Genomic DNA, 26,094 nt, shown 5'->3' on the forward strand with positions numbered 1-26,094 from the left:
CTGTTTGCCTCAGTTTCCACATTGTAAAATAAGCTGGAGAGAAGGAAATAGCAAACCACTCAGGTATCTTTGCAAAAAAAAACCAAAAAACCCCAAACGAGGTCACAAAGAGATGGGCATAATTGAAACGATTGAACAGCAACACTCTTTGAGGGGACAACAGTTGTCCCACCAGTAGGGAAGGGGTTGTTCCAAGACTGATCCTCCTTTCCCTGCCTTACTTGTTTTTTCTGTTCTGTCTCAGACCTTCTCAGACCCCTGCCTCAGTTAGCCTCTTCCTCCCCATCCCCCTGGATTATGCTTCTCAAAGCTAAGTAGGCTTAGGTGAGTCTCCATGGTAACTGAGCATCACAAGCTGGGATGTGGCCAACCGTTCATCAGGGAGAAACTGTGAGTCAAACCTCCCAGGACTCTTCTAGAGAACAGGAACCAGACAATCAGACAGACAGACTAAGAAACAGCCACAGCCGTGCTCCCTGGGACCTTCTACCTATTCTATTTTGTTTTTCCTCTTCAAGAGGAGGGAGAAGGACAGAAAGGTAGAGGAAGCAGCAGCCGGCAGGAGCAGAGAGGAAAGGAAGAAGCTTAGTTAAAAGATTAATTCACTCCTGCCCTGCCTCTCCTCCCCTTCCCCCCATACGCTCATTCATCCTTGCCTACCATTTCATGGCTTCACAATACCTTCTTGCCTTTCTTTGAAAGGATCTGACAATCCCCTCTTCACAACTGGAGGCAGAAAGTGGTACACTCTCTCTGCCCAGAAGGTGCCAGTTATTTCAATCAACTTTGGAAATTCAGGTAAGAAGTCTGCCCACTTAGACATCTGTGCCTAAAGAAACACTTTGGGCAATCAGAGTAGAATAACTGTGGAGGGGGGACAAAAGTTAATGCCTCATTTGATCCAACTGTGGGGCAGGCTTCAGGTACCAGGCACTAATTTCTTAGTCACCTTCCTCTCTTCTAGACACTGGTTCCTCCTGGGTGATATGTTTGATGAGAGCTGGGAGAGAGCAATTTAGTTGGGTAGACCTGTCAATAATTCTCTAAATACAGGCTGGGAATATGACCCAGGTAAACTTTAGCAAAAATGTTCATTTTGATTAATTTCAGAGATTTGCTGGACCCAGCTCCAATAAACTCTCTAGAGCAGACTGTTAAATTTTCAGAATGAGCATTTACACCTTAGAAATTGGCAAATGCTGCAAGTCAAGGGCTTAATTTCTTGTTTTGTTGAAATTATTAATAACACAGCTTAAACTTAAAAGTGTGTCTGGCAGACATTTTTCCATAAAGAGTCAGTTGTTAAACATTTGCCACAACATTACTGATTTAATTCAAGTACTTGACTAGGAACCCTGAATCATGTGTCATTGAAATTGTATCGAATCAGATTTTTGTCATTCAGGGCCAGCAAAGCCAGATTGGTGGTTATCCAATATCCCCAGTTGTCCTCTTTCTTGGCTCTCCCAGAGATGGGCTAGACAAAGAGAAAGGAGAAGAGGTAACTAAGAGTCACAGTGAATACAGTGCTAGACTTGGAGTCAGAGAGACCTAAGTTTAAATCCTGCCTCAGACATTTACTAGCCATGGCACTCTGGGAAAGTCACTCTCTCAGTCTCAGTTTCCTTATTTGTAAACTTGATGGCCTACTGAGATCTCTTCCAGCTTTAAATCTATGACCTTATGAAAAGAGACTCACATTGGTTCTTGTGAGCTGCTTGGGTCAAAGTTTGTGGATGAAGGGTGAGGCAAAGAGACATAAATTGGGATATTTTATGGATTTCAGCTCTGCATGTTCTTGTCCAGTTCCCTGGGACTATTATAAAGCCACAATATGGTTACTTTATATTTGCATTGAAGATCAGGGTGCTTTGAGAGGTATTAAGTCCAGGGGTGTTCTGGGATCCAACTGTAGTCAGTAGTTGGAAAGTTTGAGTGGTAACTCTAGGTCATAGAGAGAGCTTGTTTGTATTTCACAAGGGTCCCAATGTGGCATCCCCTCTAATCCAAACCAGTAAACATTTTTTCAAATGCCTACTATGTGCAAGGCACTTTTCTTCTAGTTGATAATACAAAGACCAAAAAGATAAAAGGCCCCCTTTATGAAGAAGTTTATCCTCTCCAAGATTATATTTCTGTGGCAGCCACTCCATCTACCTGGTAACACTATTGCTGCGGGTAGACAAAGACTGTCTGCAATGAATTATACATGTCTCCTGGCTTAGTGATCAATCTTTCTGAGGCTCTTTTCTTTTTTATGATAAGGCAAAAGACATCTCCTACTCCAAAACCCTTTCAACGAGTGGTCACTTTTCTTCACCCAAAGGTGTCTATGAGCTTTGGTGACAACAGGAGCATGAGGAGGACAGATCATGCCCTTTTTAGTGACTATTGGAAAGGTGTCTTCTCAGCCCACCTCCCTACATTAAAAAATAAATCAGCAGAGACTCGTTCATGAAGTTTAGGTCAAAGAATCAGTCCATACTTTGTACTCAATGCAGAACCCTGTCCTAGGCAAAAAGGGTTTATACAGAAGTAGAAAGAGCCATTGGGAATTCCATTGTGGAGTTCCCATCTAATGGAAGAGATAAAGAATAATAACGGTGATAATAATGCACATTTGGAGAGCCTTTTAAGGTCACCAAGCCCTTTCTTCATGAGAACCAAGTATTCTTATCTTCATTTTACAGAAAAGAAAACTGAGGCACTGAGAAAGGAAGTGAGTTTCCTATGTTCACAGAATTGGTGTCAGAGTTGAGATTTGAACCTGAATCTAAATCCAGGACTCTTCTCTAGATCATACCTGGCTTCCAATGCCTTGACAAATGTCAAAGTCTAGCTTTCTTGCTTACACATCAGTGTTGATAAAGGGGAAGAAGAAAGGATTGATCTTAATGTGATCTAGCCACATTTGCAAAAAGAAAAGGTTATTTACAGCTCTGGTCTGTACTTCTGGCCCAGGCTGCTACCTAATAAAGGTGAATTCTTGGTCCCAAGGAGGGCGGGCCATGGCCATGGGTAACTCTGTATGATCTGTAACCAAGACCAGCTGAAAAAGTCGAAGGGCGTGCCTTGTTGAAAGTGTCAGGAGCACCCTTCTTTATGCACTAAGGATTAAACTTTGCTATTATTGCCCTCGCTGTGATTTCCCTCATTCCCTGCCCTGACTTTTAATAATCCTGTAACCGAAGAGAAATGAAAACACTAAAATTCCTTCTTGCCCTTGAGGCACGTCTCTGATTTTTCTAACCTATTTAATGAGCCACAGCTGGTAGCATTGTCTCTTGGGTTTCATGAAGTGAAGGAGCCATCCTTCTCCTCAGAGATATTTAAAAACAAGCAGAACAGAAGGTACAGTGTGTGAGGGAAGGTACAGGCAATGGAAAATGAAGTACGGAAGGGAACAAACAGAATGGAAGGGAAGACAGAAGGGAGCAGGGGATAGAAAGAGAGAAGGGAAGGGAGGAGGAAGATGAGATGTAGAGGAAAGATGTCTGGATCTGGAGCAAGAGGACCTTGACTTGAATCCTGACTATGCCACTTGGGAAGTGTATGACTTTGGGCAAGTTGCTTATTCTTCCTGTGCCTCAATTGTTCTGTTTGTAAAATGAGGGAGTTGAACAAGACTGGAAGACCTCAGAAGATTGTCTTAGCCCTAAATCCTTGATGTCATGAATGGAACTGGAGGCATGGCCTATGAAAGAAGGAGCATCCTTTCATGGATAATAGAAAAAAAACAATCTCAGTAGGTTTTTTTTCCCTCCACCATTCCCACATAATCTATCCATTTGCTAGGAAAACCGCCAAGGAACCAAATGAAGTTCCTCCTCAACCACAGATTCCCAGGGCCTCCATGACTTTTGAAAGTGTTGTAAGAAGCATGAGGGTCAGCCAAGGAGAGAGGTTAGACTCATTGACCCGGCAGGGAATTATAAATCCTGCTTCAAACACTTATTCTTTGTGGGGCTCTGGACAAATCATTTAGCCTCTCTCTGACTCAGTTGTAAATTTCCTCAGTTGTAAAATGGGAATAATAATAGCTTCTACCTCACAGGATTGTTGTGAGGATCAAATAAGATATTTGTAAAATCCTTAGCATAGTTCCTGGCACATAATAGGTACTTTACAAATGTTCTCCTCCCTCCAAAAAAAAAGTTACAGTCAAGGACAGGCAATGTGACACAGGCACAGAAGAGTGGTATGGCTCACCTTTGGTGCTAATATTTTTCACTTTATAAAGGGAAAAAACTTCTTTTAATATAACTTCTTTGTATTTATACTGTATCTTGGGGACATCCCCATTTCCATTGAAGACAGCACCATTCTTTCAGTCACCCAGATTTGCAGCCTCAGAATCATCTTCAGCTCCTAAATTACCCTCTTCTCACCCCCATATCCAACCAGTTGCCAAGTCTTTCATTTCTTCTTCCACTTCATTGCTCAACATTCCTTTCTCTCCACAAACACAATCATCACCCTAGTTCAGACTGTCATCTCTTCTTACCTGCTCCAGTGCAATAGCCACCTGTTTGTCTTTCTATAAACAATCTTTTCCTCCTCCAATAATACTTCACACAGTTGCTAATGTGTTCCTAAGTCATGAATCTGATCATGTCACTAAATAAATTTCAGTCCCTTCTCATTGCCTCTAGAGCAAATAGAACCTCTTCTCGAGAGTCCTTTATGATCTTCCTCTAACCTACCTTTTATTATATATATCACTCCCTTTCACACATCCCATGGTTCAGACAAACTGGCTTCATCATTCCTCACATAAGTTCCTCTGTATATTTTCATGAGACTGTCTCTGATCTCTGGAATACCAGTCCTCCTAATCTCTTCTACTTAGAACCAGACAATTCAAATAGAAATGGGGGTCCCTAAAATGTAGGAAAGGATTCCTACAGTCTGCACATTAGCTTAGAAAACCACATGTTAACATTATCTATGTTTTATTGTATTTTTATTTTGTTAATTATTTTCCAATTCCACTTTAATTTGGTTCAGACCACACTTGTGTTATATGCCACATTCAGGTCATGGACCATGTGTTTGACACCTCTCTCTTAGAACCCCTGATTTCATTCAAAATTCAACTCAAATGATACTTCCTATGTAAGGCCTTCTTGAATTCCCCTGGCTACTAGTGATTCCCTGGGAAATTAGGACTGTCTTTTAGCTTTTCTTTTTATCCCTATTTTCTTTTTATCCCTTTTAGAACAGTGTCTATCACTTAATGTGTTTAATAAATGCTTGTTGACTTGACTGTATAATCTACTTCTACAAGGACATGCCTTCTACTCCTACAGAATCTAAGCTTCTTAAGGAAAGGAACTGTTTCAATTTTTGTTTTATGTTATTGGTGCCTCGCACAGTGCCTGGTGCATAGTAGGTATTTAAAATTACTTACTGATTTTTTTCTTAAAAAGATATATGAACAAGAAGAGATTCATGTTAGTTTTTAATTATGTAGCGGCTTCTAATTTATTTATTTAGCTTTTGTTGTCTGCTGCACCAACTGAATAATATGGCGCTGTGTACAGGGAATAGCATGCATTTTGTGTGGTTGTCGGAAGCAGAGAATGTTGGAAGATGAGTCTTGAAATATGAATAGGGGTCAATTGAGGGAGAGGACTTAGAAGAGTCAGGCTGAGGAGTTTAGATTCAGTGTGTGTATGTAGGGAGGCATCTCCAGTTGTCCTGATCTATATCTTGCTATTGGACCCAGATGACTCCAGAGAAGATAGTGAGGCTGGTGACTTTGCCCAGCCCTGCCTCACTTAAATCCAATTCACTGGCAAGTCATAGCATCACCTTCTCGATGTCATTGGTCCTCTGAGAACGAAGGACAAACCACCAACTGTTAGGGTCAATGTTGAACAGAAGCTGCCAGAAGTGGAACAGACTGCCTTAGAGAGGCTAGTCTCCCCCTACCTAAGAAGCTCTTACTTCAAGGCTCTGGAAAATCCCATGACAAAATAGTTTCAGGAACTGAAACATTTGGTTGCTAAGGTAAAGTAAGCCTCTCACTTCTCCGGAGTCTTCCCTGTGCCAGCTGTCTTTCCCTCCCCTCCCCTCATCTTCCCTCCTTTCCCCTTAAGAACATAATCAGACCAGCCCTGAGCCTCTCAGAGCAAACGGAGAATTAGAGACAGAAATAGCCTCCACAGGAACACTGTCTTTATCAAGGTCCTTAGACCGTGGAGAGAGAGGTCTGAAGAAGGACAGAGATGATTACAAAACATCGGGAGCCTCCCTTAACCCCACCCCAGGTGAAAGCTCAACCTTTCAGGGGATCAGTAACACAGTGCCCAGGGAGCAAAGGTGCAATGGAAAAAGCACTGGATTTGGAGGCAGAAGAAACAGGCTTGATGGAATCCTAATAAAGCTGCCCCCAGACTCAATATAGCCACTGCCCACAAATCCAATGCACATATTTGAAAAGGTGTGTCCGTATACTTAACCACAATCCCATCATCCATTTAACCCAAGATAGGACCACAATGCCTAACTATCCATCTTGACCAGACAGGACCATAACAGCTTAGCCAATCAGAAAGTAGAATGACCAGGATGTTTGACTACCCCGAACCACAGAAGGAACCCCTCCCTATTATCTAATCCTTTAACAAATCCCTCTTGACTTTTTCATATTCATAATTTCTGTTATGTTACATCTTTACCCTATAAAATTCATCTTGTTTTCACTAAGTCACTGGTTCCTCTTGGAACCTAGCCCACTTCTGAGGGACGTCAATCCTCAATAAATGCCTGTACTTAGATTAGAGGTGGTCTGACTGAATTCTTTGAGATGACCACACAACACACCATGAAACTGCAACAGGTTCAAATCCCAGAATTTCTGCTTACCATCTCTATGATCTCCAGCAAAACACTTGCCTCTCAGGGCCTGTGTCTTCCTTTATTAAATGCAATAGGTTTGTATATGTAATCTGGTCCCTTCCAACTGTAAATCTATGATTGACAATGATCTTAGAAGTGATTGTTACAAACCATGTTTCTGAACTAAGGAAAAGTCAACTCTACCTGGAACTACTAATTTGATTGAAAGGATGGTTCTCTTTAGTGGACCAGGTGTGCCTTGGGAGATGGGCATAAAGCATTCACCTCCAGGGATGAGCTCAACCCTGTTAGAGACTAGGGTCATTACAGGACAAGCCCAATCCAAGTGGGAACTATAGGGTTGGTTAGTTTTTGTTGTCCCTGACCTTTCTTTTCTATAATCTCCTCCCTTTTTGATACTACCCACTAGCAAGAGGTTGATATCTTCTTGTTGATTGCGTTCCTCCTGTTCTGAAGAAACCAACTATTATACTAATTTACACAGAGATGTCAATGACTCAGTAGTTAATCTTACCCATCTTAGTTTTACTATATTTGAAAAAAAAAAATGACAAGGAACGGCTACTGTCTGCTTTTTTTTAAAAAAAAAAAATTACATCAGTGTAAAGGTATAGAAACTCCCTTTATCAGTCCTGTTTTATATTTGAAAAATTTGAAGTATAAACTAGGAAATCATCAGGAAACATTAATATTTCCATACCCAAAACAGGCCACTAAAACGGAGAGGGCACATGAAACTCCAAATCCACGGATACAAATTGTTCCTTTTATATACATCAAATTTAACTTGCTAGGACCAACATTTATTAGGCTTGTCTGTCCCTTTCTAATTCCCCCTCTTGCCTCCTTTGCATATTTTTAATCTTCCATTGGTCATCTTTTCTTTCCTTTTTCTTTCCCTTCTTTTTTTACCTCAGTGTCTCTAACCTCTCACTCTCCTCATCCGCGTCTTCCTACTCTAACTCATCAACTCCAAACAAAAGCCCTTTCTTGTAAGCAATTTAGTTTCAGATAATTGCCTGGGGGGTCCTGGAGAGGATAAATAGCTTGACTTTGATCACCCGTCTGGGGTGAATTGAATTCTGTCTGGCCTTCCTGGGCTATGGGGAAGGTCAACTATCCACAAGGCCATGCTCATTCAATACCGATCAAAAATAAAGATAAAATTTCAAGTGTGAGCTTGTGGCGGAACTGAGATTCAATTTACAGGTAAGTTGTTTTTTCAAAGTAAAGTTTATGAACTTTGGGAAAACAGATTCCACTGTCTTCCCCAGTGTCTAAAATTCACTCTCTCAGCTCATTCATTTGAACAACTTATCCAACCTCATTCTCTCAAGTGCTGCTGCTCCGTGTGTATATGTATACACTTATTCATTTAATATGCACCAAAAAAGGCTCTCTGCAGGAGCTAAAGCCCCTTTCCTCTCATTATCCTCATTATAGATACTGAAGTGTTTTTATAGTAATAACCTTCCAGAAGCTTGACTCCTTTAATTAACCTGTCTGCCTACAATCTTATCCTTTCTAGGTTAACGAATTTCCAGCATCTCATAACCTAATATCTTAGAGGGTGGGAAAAACCCCACCAATCTTAACTCCCCCCAAATGTTAAATATATTAAGAGTGGCTCTTGTCTGCCTGGTGTTAAAGTAATCAAAATGTAATTGTCTTTTAGATTTACTGTCTGATGTATCCTAAGAAGTCATTTCTTCTGTATCAGCCCTGTGGGGTTTGTTGCTAACATTCAGGTTTGGTGATGATGCAGATAATACTTTTTAGAGGGGATAAGAGGTGAGGGGAATAGGCAAAGAAGTAAAGAGACAGGTGGTGTGACAGGAAAAGCACTGAATTTAGAGTCACAGGCCCTGGTTTTGCGTTCCATCTCTGCTCTTTGCTCTCTAACTTTGGGCAACTCACTTCATGTTTCTGGGTTGCCGTTGTCTCGTTTATAAAATGAGGCTGGACCAGGTAGGGCTTCAAGTTCCCTTCTGCCTTGAAATCTATAATGTGGTATGAAAGGGAAAGAGAGAGAGATTGATTCTTTGCTTTTATTTTTAAGAAATAAAGTTCAAGAATCATGAGGATGCTGAGAAGAGAAAGAACAGATTGAATGAGGGAGGTCATCAAAGTCTCACTTGGATATTTGTTTGAAGCTATATATTGGAAGAGGAAAGGTTAATTTAGAGAGTTGCCTATGCCTAGGTAGCATTTGGGGTTCAAATTCTGAACAAATCACTTAACCTCTCTGTGTCTCAATTTTTTTTTTTATTTGTAAAATTAAGGCAATGGACATTAGATGAAGTCTAAGGAATTCTAATTCCTACCTACATATGATTTGAAGACAAAGATATCTCAAATCTCCAAAACATCAAAAACGTGTGGTTTCACCTCTGTGGTTATTCTCTCCATCAATGCTGATTACAGTTCTTTAATAATTTAGAATATGATCTTTGAGAGTTGTTGTAGTCAAAAATTTCATCACCTTGTATTCAATCTGTTGATAAGCTTCTCCAGACTTCTCTAGGGTTGGTCTTCAGAAAAGAAACATGAAGTCTATTACCAAACTTTTATTGGAAGCTTTTCCACATTGGTAAGACCTGATTGATCTTTTAATCCACTAGTGTAGCCTTTGAGGACCCAGGATCATCCTTATGTAAAGAGCAGAGCTGGAATTCAAAGCTAGGGCCTCTGACTCTAAATTTCCACTTTGGTGGAAATGATGTTGACGTATTTCAAAAAAGGCATTTTTTCACACTAAATAACTAATTCCACACAGAGTATACTATGGAGAGTCTAATGAGACAGGGCTATCTTTAGAGAAATAAACAGGAAAGACTATAAGACTCAGATCTTTGGAGAATATCTGCCCCGTCAGTGGTGGCTGAGAACGCTCTCTAAATAGTGGTTAAAAGGCTAGAGACTCCCATCTGAGGTACTTTTCTATTTAGTTCTAAGCCTCAGTGTTAATTCTGAAGAACTCAGCCCTGTAGTTCTTAGGTCACCTTTGTCCGCCATCTGGGAAGCTCCGTTACCATGGAGCCTGAATATAAACATGTTTACAAACCCCACCAGCCCCAAAGTGTATCATCCAGGGTGATGGAAGGAAAGATGCTGCTGGCTGCTCTACTATGTGCCAAAAAAGGCTTAATGATTTAGTCCATTTTTCAGTGGCTATGCTCTCTGGGAGTGCTCTATCTGTACTCTAGGGCCTACACAGTTCATTGGCCACGTATGAAGCCAGCACATCCTTGCCATGGAAATGATCATGAGTAGGAAGAACAAAGCAAATTTCTGTACTTTCAGGTGTTATTGTATTTCCAATGCCAATCTCTATGGTCAATTAAGGGAGTCTGTCTTTTCAATACAAACCCTTCAGGGATGAATCATAAGATGGCCCTAAAGTTCCATTGTGGTCAACAGGAAGAAGGCAGAGAGTATCTGTAAATACTCCAAGAAATGGTCCCTGTAAACCAGTTCACTTATGCTATACACCCCTTATGAAAAAAAATTTAAAAGGGGGAAAAAACCATTTGAGCAAAACTAATTCAATCAAGGAAAAAATCTGACATTATTTGTAGAGTTCTACATCCATAGTCTGCCACATCTGTAAATATGAAATAGTACTATCTTTGCCTGTCTCTTTGTTCAAGACAAATTTAGTCCTTACAACTTCATGGCTTCCATTTTGGTTGTTTTGTGATTGTCCTTTCCATTTACATTGTTGTGGTCCCTGGTTATTATCTCTCTAGATAAAGGATTCTTAATCTTTTTTTGTGTGTCATAGACCCCTTTGGAAATCCAGTGAAACCTATGAGCTCAGAATGATATTTTAAATGTGTAAAATAAAATGGATAGGCTTGAAAAGGAAATAAATTATATTGAAATAGTTATCAAAATATTTATAAAACAAGTTCTGAGACCCCAAATTAAGAACCCCTGCTCTAGATTACAAACATCTACAGCTTCCTTCTCACAATTAATGAGCTCTTATTAAGTACCTACTATGCAGTCTTTTACATTCTCCTGTTTCATTGTTAAAAGCTTAACATCCTAACTGCTCATTTGAAACTGAATATGATATGAACTGGTGTTGGGTTCATTATAGTTTCTGGAGACTAGCACAATGTTTTATTCTGTGTATTTTGCAAATCAAGAGGTGCTATGTAAATATGAGTGGTAATAATCATTATTAATTGATACATAAAGGTTCCATAACTTCACTAATGTAGATATTCCTTCCACCAATGCAGTTTGCAATCCCTATTTCCCTTAGCAGATGGTCTAATGTTCCTAGAATTGAACTGATTTTTGTCATTTGCAATACTTGAGTGTGTATGAGAAAAGGAGAAGAGAAGATATAAAGGTCACGCTTTTACTCTTATGACTTAGCTCCTTCCCCATCAAATGATGAATAAATCTGACTCACAGGCAAACATAATGCAGAGGAGACTGAGCAGTAGGATATGACTCCCCAGGAGCCATATATAGACCTATATTTTACCTTAAAACGAAACTTTCAGATAAAATACACAGGAGGAAATTCAGAAGGGAACTCGGACAAGAAGAGAAAGTTGGGAGCCAGAGAAACCAAGAGGAAGAGATGTGGAGGGATAGAGTTCCAAAAATCAGGAACAGCCAGTGAAAACATATGGAGTCAGGGAGATAGAGTGTCATGCGCAAAATACAAGAGGCATAGAAAGTAAGAGAAGACTGGAAAGGTAGAAAGGGACCAGGCTATGGAAGGATTTATAAACCAAAAATGAGATTTTATATTTGACCTTCGAGGCAAGAGAGAGTGACTAGATTTGATCCTGGAGGCAAGAGGGGTGACAATGGTCAGACTGGCACTTGAGTCAGATTGTACAATTTGGCATCTGAGTGGCAAATGGGCTGGCATGGGGTTCAATAGTTAAGGCATACGGTGATGAGGACCTGTACCAGAGTGGTGACAGAATCAGAGGGGAGAAGGGGGCACATCTCACAAATGAAAATCTGATGAAGGTAGAAATAACAAGACCTGGCAATTGATTAGATATTGGATGTTAGAGAGTTAGGAATCAGAGGATGTTACCTAGGTTGGAGTTAGAAAAAATTCACCATCTTTGTGACCATAGGCAAGTCTTTTTACATCTTTGAGCTCCATTTTCCATATCTGTAAAATGAGGATAATATACTCCCACTGTCTACTTAGCAGGGATGTTGTAAATACCATGTAAATGTGAGCTACTGTTTTTATTACAGAAGAGCCCACTGTCCTGAGGAACACAGACATGAGACAATCCTCTTGGCTTTTAGACTGAACCAACCAAGACCCCAGAGAACCAATGATATTCATGGGGTTCCCACATTGTCATAGCAGCATTGGTCCAGCGACAATGACCACTTTTTGATCTCTCTTGTATACAGCCCCTTCTGTTCTATATTTTGCCTCAATAGCAGGGTAACAGACTTCCAAATCCAGGGGTGGAGAACCTGTGCCCTCAAGGTCTCAGGTTCCCTACCCCTGATCAAATCACTAGCAATACTAGCCTTGGGAGCCCATGTTAACTACTCAGTAAGTAATAACATCATCAGCTCCCTTTTCCTACTGAATTTCCTGCACATATTCTTCCCCAAAGATAACACCTATGTACAGCTTCCCCTTTCCTACACTGTAGCACGTTATGATCGACCCTCCATCCTGAGTTCTGCCAATAAAAGCTATTTTAAAAAACAAAAGCAATTGTTCCCAAACTCATCTCAATGTTGGTTAGGCAGTTCACCAGTCAATACTAGGCACCAAATACCTTTGTGCTTAGAGGTCTTAGTTTCTTTCTCCTAAGCAGGTAACACCTTGAGTAAGGAGTATTGGCTCAGTTTTCTAACTGTCTAAAGTATGAGACTGAAACAACCATTTTCCCATGATTCAGGCAACTTACCACATGGTCATTAAGACAGCTGAAATTGCCATGTCCAAAATAATTGGACACAATAGGGTCATCTTGGCTGCTTTAGCAACCTGATCCATCATTCAGGGATCGATGCAAATTTACCAGAAAATAGTCATGAGTCTGGATGTGCCCTAAGGCAAGGATGATTTGTTGTTATCATTATTGTTTCTCTTATATATAATATAGTTTGGCAAGGGTTAATTCCCTTTTACTTCATTCATTATCAGAGGATCCTCTGGCTTCCTTCTAATCCTATTACTTTCCTGTTGGTGGAGCAGAAAGATGGAAGTGAATTTCCTGAGGCCAGGTGGCACTGACAGCCAGAAATATCTTGTTTGGCTCCCTGAGGGAGATGGGGAAGGTGGGCAAAGGCAAATCATCATGGCACATACTATTCCTGCAAGTGCTGAAGGTAATGGATGGCAGGAATAGTTACCAGAGCTGTGGGGATTAATAAATCAGGGAAGTTTTCCTGAACAAGGAGCTATCTAGGAGCAGAGGAGAAAGTCACAGAATTATCTAGGAGTTGGTAGATCATCTAACCAACCCATACCTAAATAGGAATCCTCCTTACAATATCTTTGACAAGTGCCATTCATCTTCTACTTGATCATAGCATTTGGAGCTGGAAGGGATCTTAATTTTGATCTAATTTCTTTATTTTGCAGATGAATAAATTAAGGTCTAGAGTGGTTTCATTATCATAATCATATCTATCATTTTGCAAAGTATCTTACATACATTATCTGATTTGATCCTCCTGACAATCCTGTGAGATACATGTTACCATTATCCCCATTTTACAGATAAGGAAATTGAGTCTGAGAAGTTAAATAATTTGCGTAGGATCACATAACTAGTCAACGTCCAAGGCAGGATCCTAACTCGAGTTTTCCTGTCTCCAAGTCCAGCATTACAGCACTCAGTCACTACATTAGTCCCAAAATCAAACAGCTTGCCGGTAAGAAGTCAGTCCCAGGTTCTCCAACTCCAAATCTAGCACTCTTCCCACTATCCATATTCTCTCATTATAGCTGACATATAATATCCAAAAACTAGAGTCCCTGGCCCCCTTAGCTTTCAGACCAATACTCTGTCCTCAGGTTATGCTCTCAACAAAATTCATGAAGATGCTATCATCCTAAATAAAAGAGAATAAAATACGCTTCTTAATTACTTATGGGTGTAACCTATCCCCTGATTTCAGGGCCATCAAATTCTCTTTCCTTCCATACCTTGCTTGTCAGCTCTCATCCCTGATGACCTTCCTAAGAATAAAGACCCAGGGTCCTCTATTAGTAATTAGCCTTCTCATGAACTCTTCACGGAAAATAGCTGCAATTAGTACCTGAGTGGGAAGAAAGGTAACAGGGCACAGGAGTAGGCAGCTCGTTGCTCTCGGTGCCCAGTGGTTGATTTTCCCCTGTACATTCCTGGAACAATCTTGGGTGGGGGGCAGAATGAGGTTGCTGAGGGGGCTGGGGAAAACAGGCAAGAATGTTTTTCTTTGCCAAGAAGTCAAGATCCTTCTGTGGCCTCTGGCACACACCTTGTTTATGAAAGAGAGTATATCCTTTGGGGAATCATATCCTTCCTGCTTACCATCATGACATCTCAAGGAACTCTGATGCTCTTTTTATAGGGTTGGAAGGGCTAGCCAGAGGACATCCAGATGGAAATGTGCAAATGGCAGATGGAGGATGGAGATGCAGGTCTAGAGCTCAGAAGAGATAAGGACTATAAATTGAAAGGCTTGTAGATTTAGAGCTGAAAGGACCTCTGGAAGATGATCAAGTTCAATCTTATTTTACAGATGAGGAAATCTAGGCTGAGGGAGATCAGGTGATTTGCCAAAAGTCACATGAGTTTTAAGTGTCAAATGTATTGGAAGCCATCTGCATTGTGCCAATCCCTGAACCCATGACCAATTCCTGTCTCTAGTGTAGTAAGCTGGGGATAAGACATGATGGAGACTGCCACTTCCTCTCACATCTTCCCATAGTCTTTTCTTTCAGCACCCCAAAGTGGAATTGGCCTCCTTCCTCCATCTTCTCTCTTGAAGATGGAAACCAAAAGTACCTGAGAAGACTAGATGCTTAAAGAAGAATGAAGCTCTCACACTCTCACAAACCCCAACCTGCCCTTCATGCAGGGGCAGGACATTCATCTCCACCAAGGAGAAGAGTGCATCACCCTAATGGGTTTTGAGACTGGGGTTAGTTACATAAATAAATATACACATAGTATGGTAGGTAATAATAATAATTTGTATTTGTATGGCACTTTAAAATCTGAAAATCACTTTACAAATATTTCATTTTATTCTCAAAACATGCCTGAGAAGCAGATATTATTATCCCCATTTTACTGATTTGGAAACTGAGACAGATGAGGTTAAATGTCTTTCCTAAGGTCACACAACCAATAAATGTCACATTTGAACTTGAGTCTCCCTGACTTCCAGTCCAGTTGTTTATCCACCTATCTCCTCTAATTTTGCATACTAAAATTATTTAACTCATGGAAGTGTACAATCAAAAAGTTAGGGCAATGCTGCTCTAACCAACTATGTACCCCCAAAAAGGAGCACAGTGCTGACTATTTCATTACTAGACCACCTTCATCATTACATTTCCTTCTATTCTTTGTTCTTGTCCCTACACCTCTAGCAACACACAGGTCATGTCCCTGGTTCCGTGGTTCCGATGGAGTGAGAGCCCTCACAAGCTGACTTCTAGAAGTCCAGCAGAGATGGTTCTTGAGACTCTGATGATGGAGCTGGCCTGGCAGATAAAGGAAGCCGAGAAACAGCATTGGGAAAGGGAGAATGAATATCGGAAGATCCGTACTGGTGTTGACTACAGCTGGCTGGCAAGTCCACCCAGGAATGTCTATGACCTTAGCCCTGGGGAGCGGCTTCAATTGGAGGATGCTTGCACCAAAATCCACCCTTCTTACTGTGGGCCCATGATCCTCAGGTAAGGATATTGTCAGAACTGATTTGAATAAGGAGAGTAGGCAGCCACAGTTCACGGAAACAAAACTTTTGACCTAGAAGGGACCTTAGAGGACATTCAGTATCGCTCTCTCATTATACATTCAGAAAAAATTTAAGTGCCAGGAGCTTATAGGTAACAAGTGGCTCCTATGGGATTTGAACCCAATTCCTCTGACTCTAAATTCAGAACTCTTCCTACTGTATTACAGAGTTCATGTATTATAATTTGAGGAATGCAGATAGCCCCCTTCCCATTCCATTAAAAAATCTCCCTCCTAGTGTTTGAGAAAGAGGAAGCAGCATAGTAGCAAGAGCGTACTTCTCTGGCTAGCCAAGTGTAAACAGTAGGGCTCCACTTCACATGACTGTAAATGGTTTGGAGAAAGCATAGAGAAAGGAAGAATGAGTTCAGGAAGGTGAACACTGGTATAGACCATAACTGGCTGGCAAGTCCAACTAGAAATGCCTATGACCTTAGCTGGGGGTAGGAAGTGGAGGCGAAGAGATATGGTTTGGAGGTGATCTGCTTGAAAATAGTTATGGACCAGATAAACAATAATTGTTTCTCTTTTACTCAGGAACTCTGAGGGTCTTTTCCTCCCAATCGGATTTTTTTTTTTTTTTGTTAAAGGGGCCATCCCTTGAGTAACTACTTAAAGAAGCCTATTCATTGAATATGTGTATCTCACTCAAAGTGAGAATGCTATAGTACCTTAGCTGAAAAGGGCCAGGGCCTCACTTTGCATCCTGGACCATCTCTAGCTGTTCTGATGAATATTTGGCCACTGGACCCAGATAGCTCAGGAGAAGAAAGCGAGGCTGGTGACCTGCACAGCCCTCCCTCACTCAAATCAAAATTAACTGCAAGTCATGTCATCATGTTGATGTCACGGTCCTCTTTGAGAATGAAGGACAAACACAATAACAATGGACCAGATTAGGCTTAGTGATTAGAGCTTAGGGTCCCAAAGGCAAAGTCCAGAATATGGTGGGAGGGGGTGAGGAGGAGGGCCATAATGCAGGTGGTAAGGCTTGGTGATGGTTACAAAGAAAGGTCTCAAAATAATGTCTGGGCCAATAGAAAAGTGGTATATGTGTTTCAGTATAAGCCAAGTCCAAAGTCATACACCAAGGGAGGACTTATCCATAGTATGCAGCCTCATGGCTTCTGAGCTACTAGTCACTATTCAGGAAAGGGACCTAGGAATTATTTTTTAATTGTTCCTTGAAGTTGTGTCCCCTATGTGTTGCTATGACAACCAGCTAGTTAAATTTGGGGGCCTCTTTAGAAGAAAAAAAAGTTATTTTATTTTCCTTGGGAGGGAAGCTCAGGCCTAGCTCCACATAGGGAAAGAGTGAGAATGGCTCCATTGTTATGAAATGGTTCAATCCAGTTACTCTGATGGCTTGGCACAGACTTGTGCAGTCCCCAAGTCCCTGTCTGCACCAAACATATTCACTGACTTGTTGGTCTGAGCATTGATGCTTACTTCCTACTGTTCCTCGTCCTACATTTTCAGTGAGGGCCGATGACATCACAGGGTAATGTCTCAACTTGCGAATGACCCTAACTTGCTGTCATGCTAGAAACACTCCTCCAGAAATACAAACCAATGGTGAGCCTCCATATTGTCACAATGAAAAGTCTTTAGAATGATCAGTGTTGGCTCAGAGGCAGACAGATAACAGATCATTCCAGATTCCTAGGGGAACAGATAATGGGCACTTCAGAATCCCTCAGCTGGTCTCTGCTGCAGCCCCTGTAGCCCACTTCCTGTCACAAAGGACAGGTGAAGCACATTTTCCCTCAGAGATCCTGCTTGTCTTCACACAATTACATATGGAGGGATTGCTGGCAGCAGAAGCAAGCAACCCCAGGTCAAGAAGGGGAGCTATTTCCTGATAGTTGGCAGCTCAAGAAAAATTTTCCTTTACCAAAATAGGACCTATAGAGGTAAGGAGTTTGGGGAAGAGTTATTAGAAATAAATCTCCCTCCTTCACTCCACCCAAATCCCGACCCCCCATACACAAAGTTACTTATTCCACCTTTGTACAAAATCTTGGAGAATCCATGCCTAGAAAAAACAGGTGCCATCCTTTGTCATTGAACCAAAACAAAGGCATGAAAGAGCTGAAACCTGTCTAGAAAAGGTCAAAGGGCAGAAGGTCCGGTGCTACATGTAAACAACTCTATCATTCTTCAGCTGAGAGCAGATATGCTTGAGGTATATAGAATCATGAAGGACATGGAGAAAGGGAACAAGGATTTTTCTCCCAAGTCCCATTATTCTAGGGCCAGGGACCCTTCTTTGCAGCTTGAGAGAGCTAAATTTGGAACCTGTTCAAGGAGTAAAGCCCTTCTTCTTTTGTTCCCAGGAGAATTTTATTAAGCACCTAGTATGAGCAAAGTCTGGCAGGGTGGAGTTTTGGCCTCACCATCAGGTAGACGGGTTTCTGGCCATGTGATCTTGGGCAAGTCATTTAACTATCAGTGCCTCTGGCCACTCTCCACACTAAACTTTGAAAAACAACTTGCTTTGGTTGGAGTTTTCTCACTGCAAGATTCCCTAAACCAGGGGCAGGGAACCTGTGGCCTCAAGGCTACCCCTTAGCGCCTAGAAGGCCACATTGGCCTTGAGGGCACAGGATCCCCACCCCTTCCCTAAACCAATCAAATAACAGCTCTAGTGCAGCTAGGTGATGGGATGGAGTGCTCAGCTTGAAGTCAGGAATTGTCTGAGTCTGAAGCCTGCCTCAGGCACTTACTAGCTTTGTGACCTATATGTAGTCATTTAAACTCTCTCAGCCTGAGTTTCCTCATCTGTAAAATGGGAGAAATAATAGCACACACGTCACAGGTGACTGTTAAGGTCCAATGAGATCGTATGTATAAGGTGCTTTGCATTCTTTAAAGCACTACATGGATGCTAGCTATTTTCATTAGTGCCAAAAATGTGTAAAGCATCATATTAGGTGAGGGAGACCATGGTTTCAGTTATGATGGGAATAACAAGACAAGTATCATATAAAGTTTATAATCTTATAGGGAAGGAAAAGACGTGTACCCATAAGAATAAAATGTAAATTAGAATATAATAAGTACATAAGAGTACAAAATGCTGTGAGATTCAGGTGAGTTAGAGGTTACATCTAATTGGAGGACGAGAAAAGCTTAATTTGACCTGAACCTTGAAGCTTGGGTATTTAATCAGTGAAAGCTGGAGCAAGAGAAAGAAGATATTTTAGACAGAGGAAAAAGTATTAGCAAAAGCATGGAAGTAGGAAAGGATAACACAGAAGAGTATTGTTTGATTGGAGTATAGACTATGTCATGGGTAGTAGTATGAGTTAAGGCTAAAGAGGTAGGTTGGCAATAAAATGTGGAAGGCCCTGAATGTCACGTTAAGTGATTTGGACTTTTTTTTTTTTTTGGTAGGTACTAGAACTACTACTACTTAAGGAGTGAAATTTTTTTTATTTTTAAAATTTTTATTTGAAGTTTTGAGTTTCAAATTTTTTCCTTCCCTCTTTTCCTTCTTTTCTCCCTCTCTGGAACAGTAAGCAAACAGATATAGGTTATACATGTGCAGTTATGTAAAACATTTCCATTTTGTTATTTTATATAAGAAGACTCAAATAAAAGAATGAAAACAAAAGAAACTGAAAAATAGCATGCTTCTGTGTGTATTCGGTCAGTATCAGTTCTTTCTCTGAAACCCAATAATATGCTTTATCATGAGTCCTTTGGGATTGTCTTGGATCATGATATTGCTGAAAATAGCTAAATCCTTCACAATTCTTTATTGAACAATACTGAGGTTACTGTGTACAACTTTCTTCTGGTTCTGCTCACTTCACTTTGCATCAGTTCATGTAAGTCTTTCTAGGTTTTTCTGAAATCATCCTACTTGTCATTTTATGGTTCCATCTCCAGAGTTTTCTAGTTCAGCCAGGTTCTGCTCATGCTTATGGTCCATAGGCATAGTCTTTAAGGAGGCAGCCAGGTCAGGGTGAGACATTAGAGATGGACTTCAATGGGACTATCAGTCTTACCCTGCATCCCTTACAGGTTAACTGTGAGCTAGCTGTATAAATGTGAGTTTGTAAGCTCATAAAGTAGGATCATAGATTTTGAGTTAGAAGGGACCCCTGAGATCATCAGTTTTTTAAACTTTATTTTATTTTTCAATTAACAAGCATTTATTTTCTCTCCCTTTCACCTACCCCAGTAATTTAAAAGGGACCAATGACCTTGTTTTGAAGATGATAAAACACATGTACAGAGAAATTAAATGACTTTCCCAAAGATAGTATGTGTGAGAGACAGAAATTGGACTCAAGACCTCTGATTCCAAATTTTCTTTTTATTTATTTCTAAAATTTATATTATTTATTATATTATTTCTTTCTTTCTTTTTGCTCCAGTTTTCTTTTTATGTCCTGTTAGGATTTTATTGGTGTAAATCTGTCCTCTCATTTTGTTGTGTTCTTTTTAAGACTTAAAGGCAGAGGTAAGAGCCCCTCCATTATCCTTCTCAATGGACAAGAGCAGAAAGAAATATGCCAACTGTGTCATCAGGGAACAAAGAAGGAGGCAGGATGATGAATTTATTATTGTAGCAAGGAAAAATAGGAAATAGGATGTTTTTTGTCTCATCTCAGGAAGTGAATCACAATAATTTACATTTATATATAATACTTTACAGTCATAATGTATTTATGTGTAGTTTTTTCATTTGGTTTAATCTTTGGAATAGCCCTTTGAGGTAAGCAAGACAAATCACATCACCACTTTTTGTATAAAGTGTGTCCTAAAAATCTTAGTGCAGTTTAAAGCTACTTAAAATTGCTCTAATAATTTGGAACTATGTCCAAAGGGCTACAAAAATGTGCATACTCTTTGATCCAGCAATATTGCTTCTAGGACTGTGTACCAAAGAGATCATAAAAATGGGAAAGGGTCCCACATGTACAAAAATATTTATAGCAGCTCTCTTTGTGGTGACCAAGAACTGGAAATTGAGGGGATGCCCATCAATTGGGGAATGGCTGAATAAATTGTGGTATATGAATGTAATGGAATACTATTGCGCTATAAGAAATGATGAACAGAAAGACTTCAGAGAGCCCTGGAAGGACTTATATGAACTGATGCTGAATGAAAGGAGCAGAACCAGGAGAACTCTGTACACAGCAACAACCACAGTATACAAGGAATTTTTCTGATAGACTTAGTACTTCACAGCAATGCAAGGATCAAAAAAATTCTCAATGAACTCTTGAGGCAAAATGCCTTCCACATCCAGAGAAAGAACTATGGAGCTGGATGGCAGAATGAAGCAGACCATTTTCTCTTGTGTTATTTTTTTTTTTTTTATGGTTTCTCCCATTCATTTTAATTCTTTTATGCAACACGACCACGGTGAAAATGTATTTTAAAAGAATGTATGTATAGAACCCGTATAAGATTGCACATTGTCTTAGGGAGGGAGGGAGGAAGAAGGGAGAAAGAGGGAAAAAAATCTAAAATATATGGAAGTGATTGTAGAAAACTGAAAAGAAATAAATTAATTAATTAAAAAAATAAAGTTGTTCTAAGACTTTTGAGATACTCTGTATATGAAAAAACTGAGGCATGGAAAATTTAGGATTCTAACCCAGGTCATCGATCAAGAGCTGAGAGGAATTTCATAAACTACCTGATCCAAGCCCTTCTTTTAAAAATAAATGTCTTTAATTAATAACCTTTTATTTTCTCTTCATTCCCCTTCCTTCCCTTGCCTCTGCACCTCCCTCATTTTACAGATGAGAAAACAGAGGCTTGGGAAAAATCAAGTGACTTTTCAAAGACCCCACAGGTAGTAAGTGGCAGAGGTGAGGTATGAACCAGATCCTCTGACCACAGAACCAGTGTTCCTATTGTACCATGATGCCTGCTCCCTTGACCCCAACCCTCCAACTCCTAGTGGTCCTTTTGATAGCAAGTAGTCATCCAACTTCCACTTGGAATCTTCCAGTAAAAGGGAATCCTTTACTTCTCAAGACATGACATTTCATTAATAATTAACAAGTGTTTCCTCACATCAAACTAAAATTGCTTCTGTCATTTCCATTCCTTGTTTCCTAGTTCTGCCCACTTAGACCAAGAAGTCTAAACTCTCCATTGTATGACATCCTTTCACTGTACTATGATTTCTGCAAGCACATGAACACACACACATACACACACACACACACACGTCTTCCTTAGGAGAAACTGGAATTGGAATATGACCTCAATGGGGTAGTAAACGAATGGCCTCCCTGGAGGAACAAGAAGGGAAGGGATTAAACATTATGCTACAAAAAATGTACAAAATGGAATCTTATATAATCCACCCTGTTCTCTGTCTCTTGCTCTTCTCCTTCTAGGTTTCGGCAGCTCATTGCTGAGTATGAGCCAGAAGTCCATGAGGTATCCCAGCTTTTCCGCTCAGTCTTACAGGAAGTTGTGGAGAAGATGAAGGAGGAGGAGGCTGTCAGGAAGCTGACGAAACAATGGAACACTCGGTCCCGCACCCTCTCCCTGACCACCTTTAGGACCCGTTCTCGAATCTTCCCTTTCGCCAGTGATATCAGGACCATCTCAGAAGATGTGGAGCGGGACATCCATCCCACCCCTAGGGTCTGGAGTATGCCTGAATTCCAGATACACAAAGGCCAATAACTGAGAAAAAAAAAAGGAGCTGGATTCCTAGGAATGACTTGGTTAGCCTAGTTTCAACCATAAGTGCCAGCTTTTTTTTCTCCTAATCTCTCTTTACCTGTCCCAGTTTTATGAGCTCTCCCTGCCCCTTTTCTGAAACTCTGAACCACACGTAGGAATGAGAAACCAATGAATATATAAATGATAAGAGTCATTATGGGATGGGGGGTGTCTTATTTATGCAGACCTAAGCCAGTCACCCACTCAGCAGTCAGAATCCAGGAAGCAGACAAGGCTGAAAGGGCCCACAATACACAATTCTGTCAAAGACACTACAGCCATGATTAGGATTGTGTGCCATAACCTCAGGAAGCCAGGACAAGGTTAGAATGTCCGGGACTTCAGGCCACTTTCATTCTAGCTTCCCCTAGCTAATAAAAAAGATCAAATAGAGGAGTCCCCCACCTCAAACCTCTTAGAACTAACGTATTGGGCAAACAAATGTGCCCATTCCCTATCCCTGTCTCTAAGAGAAAGGGGATTACTTTGCCTTCCTGCTGAGAACTCTAACGCCTGAGCTGGGGAGTCATCTTAGGGTCAATTATCTCTCCATCCCTCTCTGCTGGCTTTTGTTGTTGAGTGGTGCCCGTTTAATCATTTCGGTTCTTTGGGATTTCTTTCCTTCTTTTCTTTCTTTTCTTTTTTTTTAAACTGAACAAGTCAGACATGCTTGGAACTTTTGAGTGAATTAGCTAGTCCAAATCCCTCATTTTATAGGGGAGGGAAACAAGCTCAGTGAAGTTGAGACCTTTCATCTTATCCTGACAGGCTGTTCTCCATGGATCTTTTGGCAATTCCCTAGTTCTTGAGCCCTTAAACTGTGGGCTATCACAGAGCAGGACCCATAGGCCATTTCCTCTCCACATCTGTCACCCAAGTTACCCCCCAACAAAACATTTAAGTACATAGTATCTTGCTAGAGCGAGACTACTCCTAGACTGACATCATGTAGGACAGAATGACAGCATCCAGGACATAACCAATTCCCAGAAGGCCTTCCCTATAAGCTTTGCCAGTTAGGGACCATAAAGATCATCTAGTTCAAATCCTCTCTGCCCCCTTTTAAATTTCAAAAAGTGTTTTATTGAGATGTTTGTTTTTTTAAACCACAATCACCTCCCAATAAATTCCATCCCATCCCCAATCCCCAACAACAGCACTCACATAAAACAAAATTGTCTTGATAGAGTGACTGAGACTTCAAGGGACAGAGAATATAATGATCTGCATCTAGAGACAGACCGTCACCTCTCTTCACCAAGGAAGGAGGTGCATTCCAGCATCAGACATCAGGAATCATCCATCGCTCATTGTATTTGATCTAAATTCTGTTGCCTTTTAACATTGTTTTAATTTATAACATTGTAGTAATTATGTACATTGTTTTCCTGGTCTTTCTTTGTTCTGCATCAATTTCTACAAGTCTTGCCCTGTTTCTATGAATTCCTAATATATTTGTCATTCCTACAATTTCATCAGTTTAGAGAACTCCCTGGTGAGGAAACTCCCTTTACTAATGCATATCAGCAGTTCATCTGTGACTGAGAAGCTTTGCAAACTATCAAGGGTTCCAAAAGTAAAGAGACTTGCCTGTACTTACCCAACCCATTAAATATCATAGGCAGAACCTGAATCCACGTCCACTCCAAGGCTAACCCTGTAGGACTACAGGGTTACTGCATCAAATTGCCTCTTTCCTAATTGCATAATAATGCACTACATTCACATGCCACAGTTTGTTCAGCCATTCCTTAAACAAACTCACTTTGCTTCCAGTTTTGTTTTTTTTTTTTAGCATTACAAGAAGTACTATTATAAATATTCTAGACCAGGAGTGGGGAACCTTCGGCGTCGAGGGCATACGTGGCCCTCTGGGTCCTCAAATGTGGCCCTTTGACTGAATCCAAGGGCCTCTCTTGAGGACCTAGAGGACCACATGTAGCCTCAGGGTTGAAAGGTTCCTCACTCCTGTTCTAGACCTTTCTTTCTGTCATTGACATTCTTGGCATATATGACCAGTAGTGACTCCCTAAGCATGGTTAATTTAGCAACTTTTCTCATACAATACCATTATTTTCCATATTATCCCACTTTCATTTTACAGGTGAGGAATCTAAGACTCAGAGAAAAGTGACTTTATTGAGTTGGCACAGTGGATAGTGTGCTGGGCCTGGAGTCAGGAAGACTCATCTTCCTGAGTTCAAATCTGACCTTAGACACTACCTGTGTGACCCTGGGCAAGTCACTTACCCCTGTTTGCCTCAGTTTCCTCATCTGCAAAATGAGCTGGAGAAGGAAATGGCAAACTACTCCAGTGTCTTTGACAAGATAACCCCAAACAGGGTCACGGAGAATAGGATACAATTGAAAAATGAACTGAAGGAATAGTAACAAATCCGGAATTTCCTTGATTCTAAAGCTAATGCTCTTTTCATCATTCCAAATACTCTGTGAATGATCTGTGGGTGAATTATTTACTTTGAAGATGATCAATAGCAAAATCTTCAATCTAAGGCAAATTACTGGCTAGCTCTGAGCATAATCTAGAGCTGCCCCTTCCACTTGGCTGTGATTGGTCAGAAAATGCAAATTAATCAGAACAGTTTGAGCAAAGACACTGTAGGAGGAGAAAGATTAATCTAGAAGTGGGAAAGGAGCCATAGAGAATGCATACCAAAGCCAAACGGAAATGATTTGGGGGTTATTCTGTTCAGAAGTATGGAAAAGAGAGAATCCAGTTTAGTTGCCTACCTGGATCTTAATAATTGCTGACTAATTCCTTCCCTTTGCTTACACAGACACAGGCAGGATTATTTGTACCTGTCCAATATTCTGACCTCTTTCCTTCCAGCTACTTCAGAGCTATATTCTCACCTTAGAGTGATTTCAGAAATGTGTCCATAAATCAATCTTGTAGCAACTTTGGGCAGGGAAGATGATATTGTCAGTACAGAAATGAATTCTTTCCAGAGCCCAGGTTCTATGGAGGCAGACAGCCAGGGAACATTTCCCTAAGGGTACAACACAATACCATGAAATGGAACTGTCTTTCATCAGGATTCAGTGAGGAAAATCACAAGTGAAACTACTTGTTATATCCTCAAGTGAGGAATTGATAGTGAGAGGTTTTAGGAGGTATGTAGGAAGAATATGTTTTCAAAATATAACTGAAAGTAATGTGAAGATTTAGAGATAAATGTTTAATAACAGGTTCTCTGATGGGAGAAGTACACATGACATACTTTTAAGTTTAATCTGAATTATTGACATTTTCTCCATCTATCACTCAATCGATAAACATTTAACAAGCAACAACTACATGCCAGGCACTGTGCTAAGGGCTAGGGGGGTACATAAAGAGGCAAAAAGCAGTCCTGCCTTCAAGGACTTACAATCTAATGGAGGAGGGAACATGCAAACAAATATATAAAAAATAACCACCTACAAGATAAATAAAAAATAATTAAAAGAAAGAAAGCACTGGGATTAAGAGGGGTTAGGGAAGACTTTCTGTAGAAGGTGGGATTTTAGTTGGGACTTAAAGGAAGCCAGGGAA

At 40.5% G+C, this 26,094-nt stretch overlaps 1 protein-coding gene across 2 annotated transcripts; it reads left to right on the forward strand.

The window, feature by feature from the left end:
• The first annotated feature begins 345 nt into the window (after window positions 1-345).
• On the forward strand, window positions 346-23,912 carry RD3 (RD3 regulator of GUCY2D). 2 transcript variants are annotated; one of them, XM_072647908.1, is made up of 4 exons: window positions 346-798; window positions 15,464-15,772; window positions 22,205-22,540; window positions 23,726-23,912. In XM_072647908.1, the coding sequence occupies exons 2-3, from the start codon at window positions 15,477-15,479 to the stop codon at window positions 22,497-22,499; spliced, it is 591 nt and encodes a 196-aa protein (XP_072504009.1). In that variant the 5' UTR covers window positions 346-798; window positions 15,464-15,476; the 3' UTR covers window positions 22,500-22,540; window positions 23,726-23,912. The 2 variants fall into 2 exon arrangements, with proteins under 2 accessions (XP_072504009.1, XP_072504008.1); XM_072647907.1 differs by having other exon boundaries at window positions 22,205-23,912.
• The last annotated feature ends 2,182 nt before the right edge of the window (window positions 23,913-26,094 follow it).

This window comes from Notamacropus eugenii, chromosome 2, assembly GCF_028372415.1.
Source record: "Notamacropus eugenii isolate mMacEug1 chromosome 2, mMacEug1.pri_v2, whole genome shotgun sequence".
NCBI lineage: Eukaryota > Metazoa > Chordata > Mammalia > Diprotodontia > Macropodidae > Notamacropus > Notamacropus eugenii.

Bases quoted from the DNA above. Each gene is read 5' to 3' on its own strand.
- RD3 (XM_072647907.1), top strand. From the start codon at position 15,477: ATGTCCCTGGTTCCGTGGTTCCGATGGAGTGAGAGCCCTCACAAGCTG. The intron at 15,773-22,204 runs GTAAGGATATTG...TTCTCCTTCTAG, and splicing joins TGTGGGCCCATGATCCTCAG to GTTTCGGCAGCTCATTGCTG.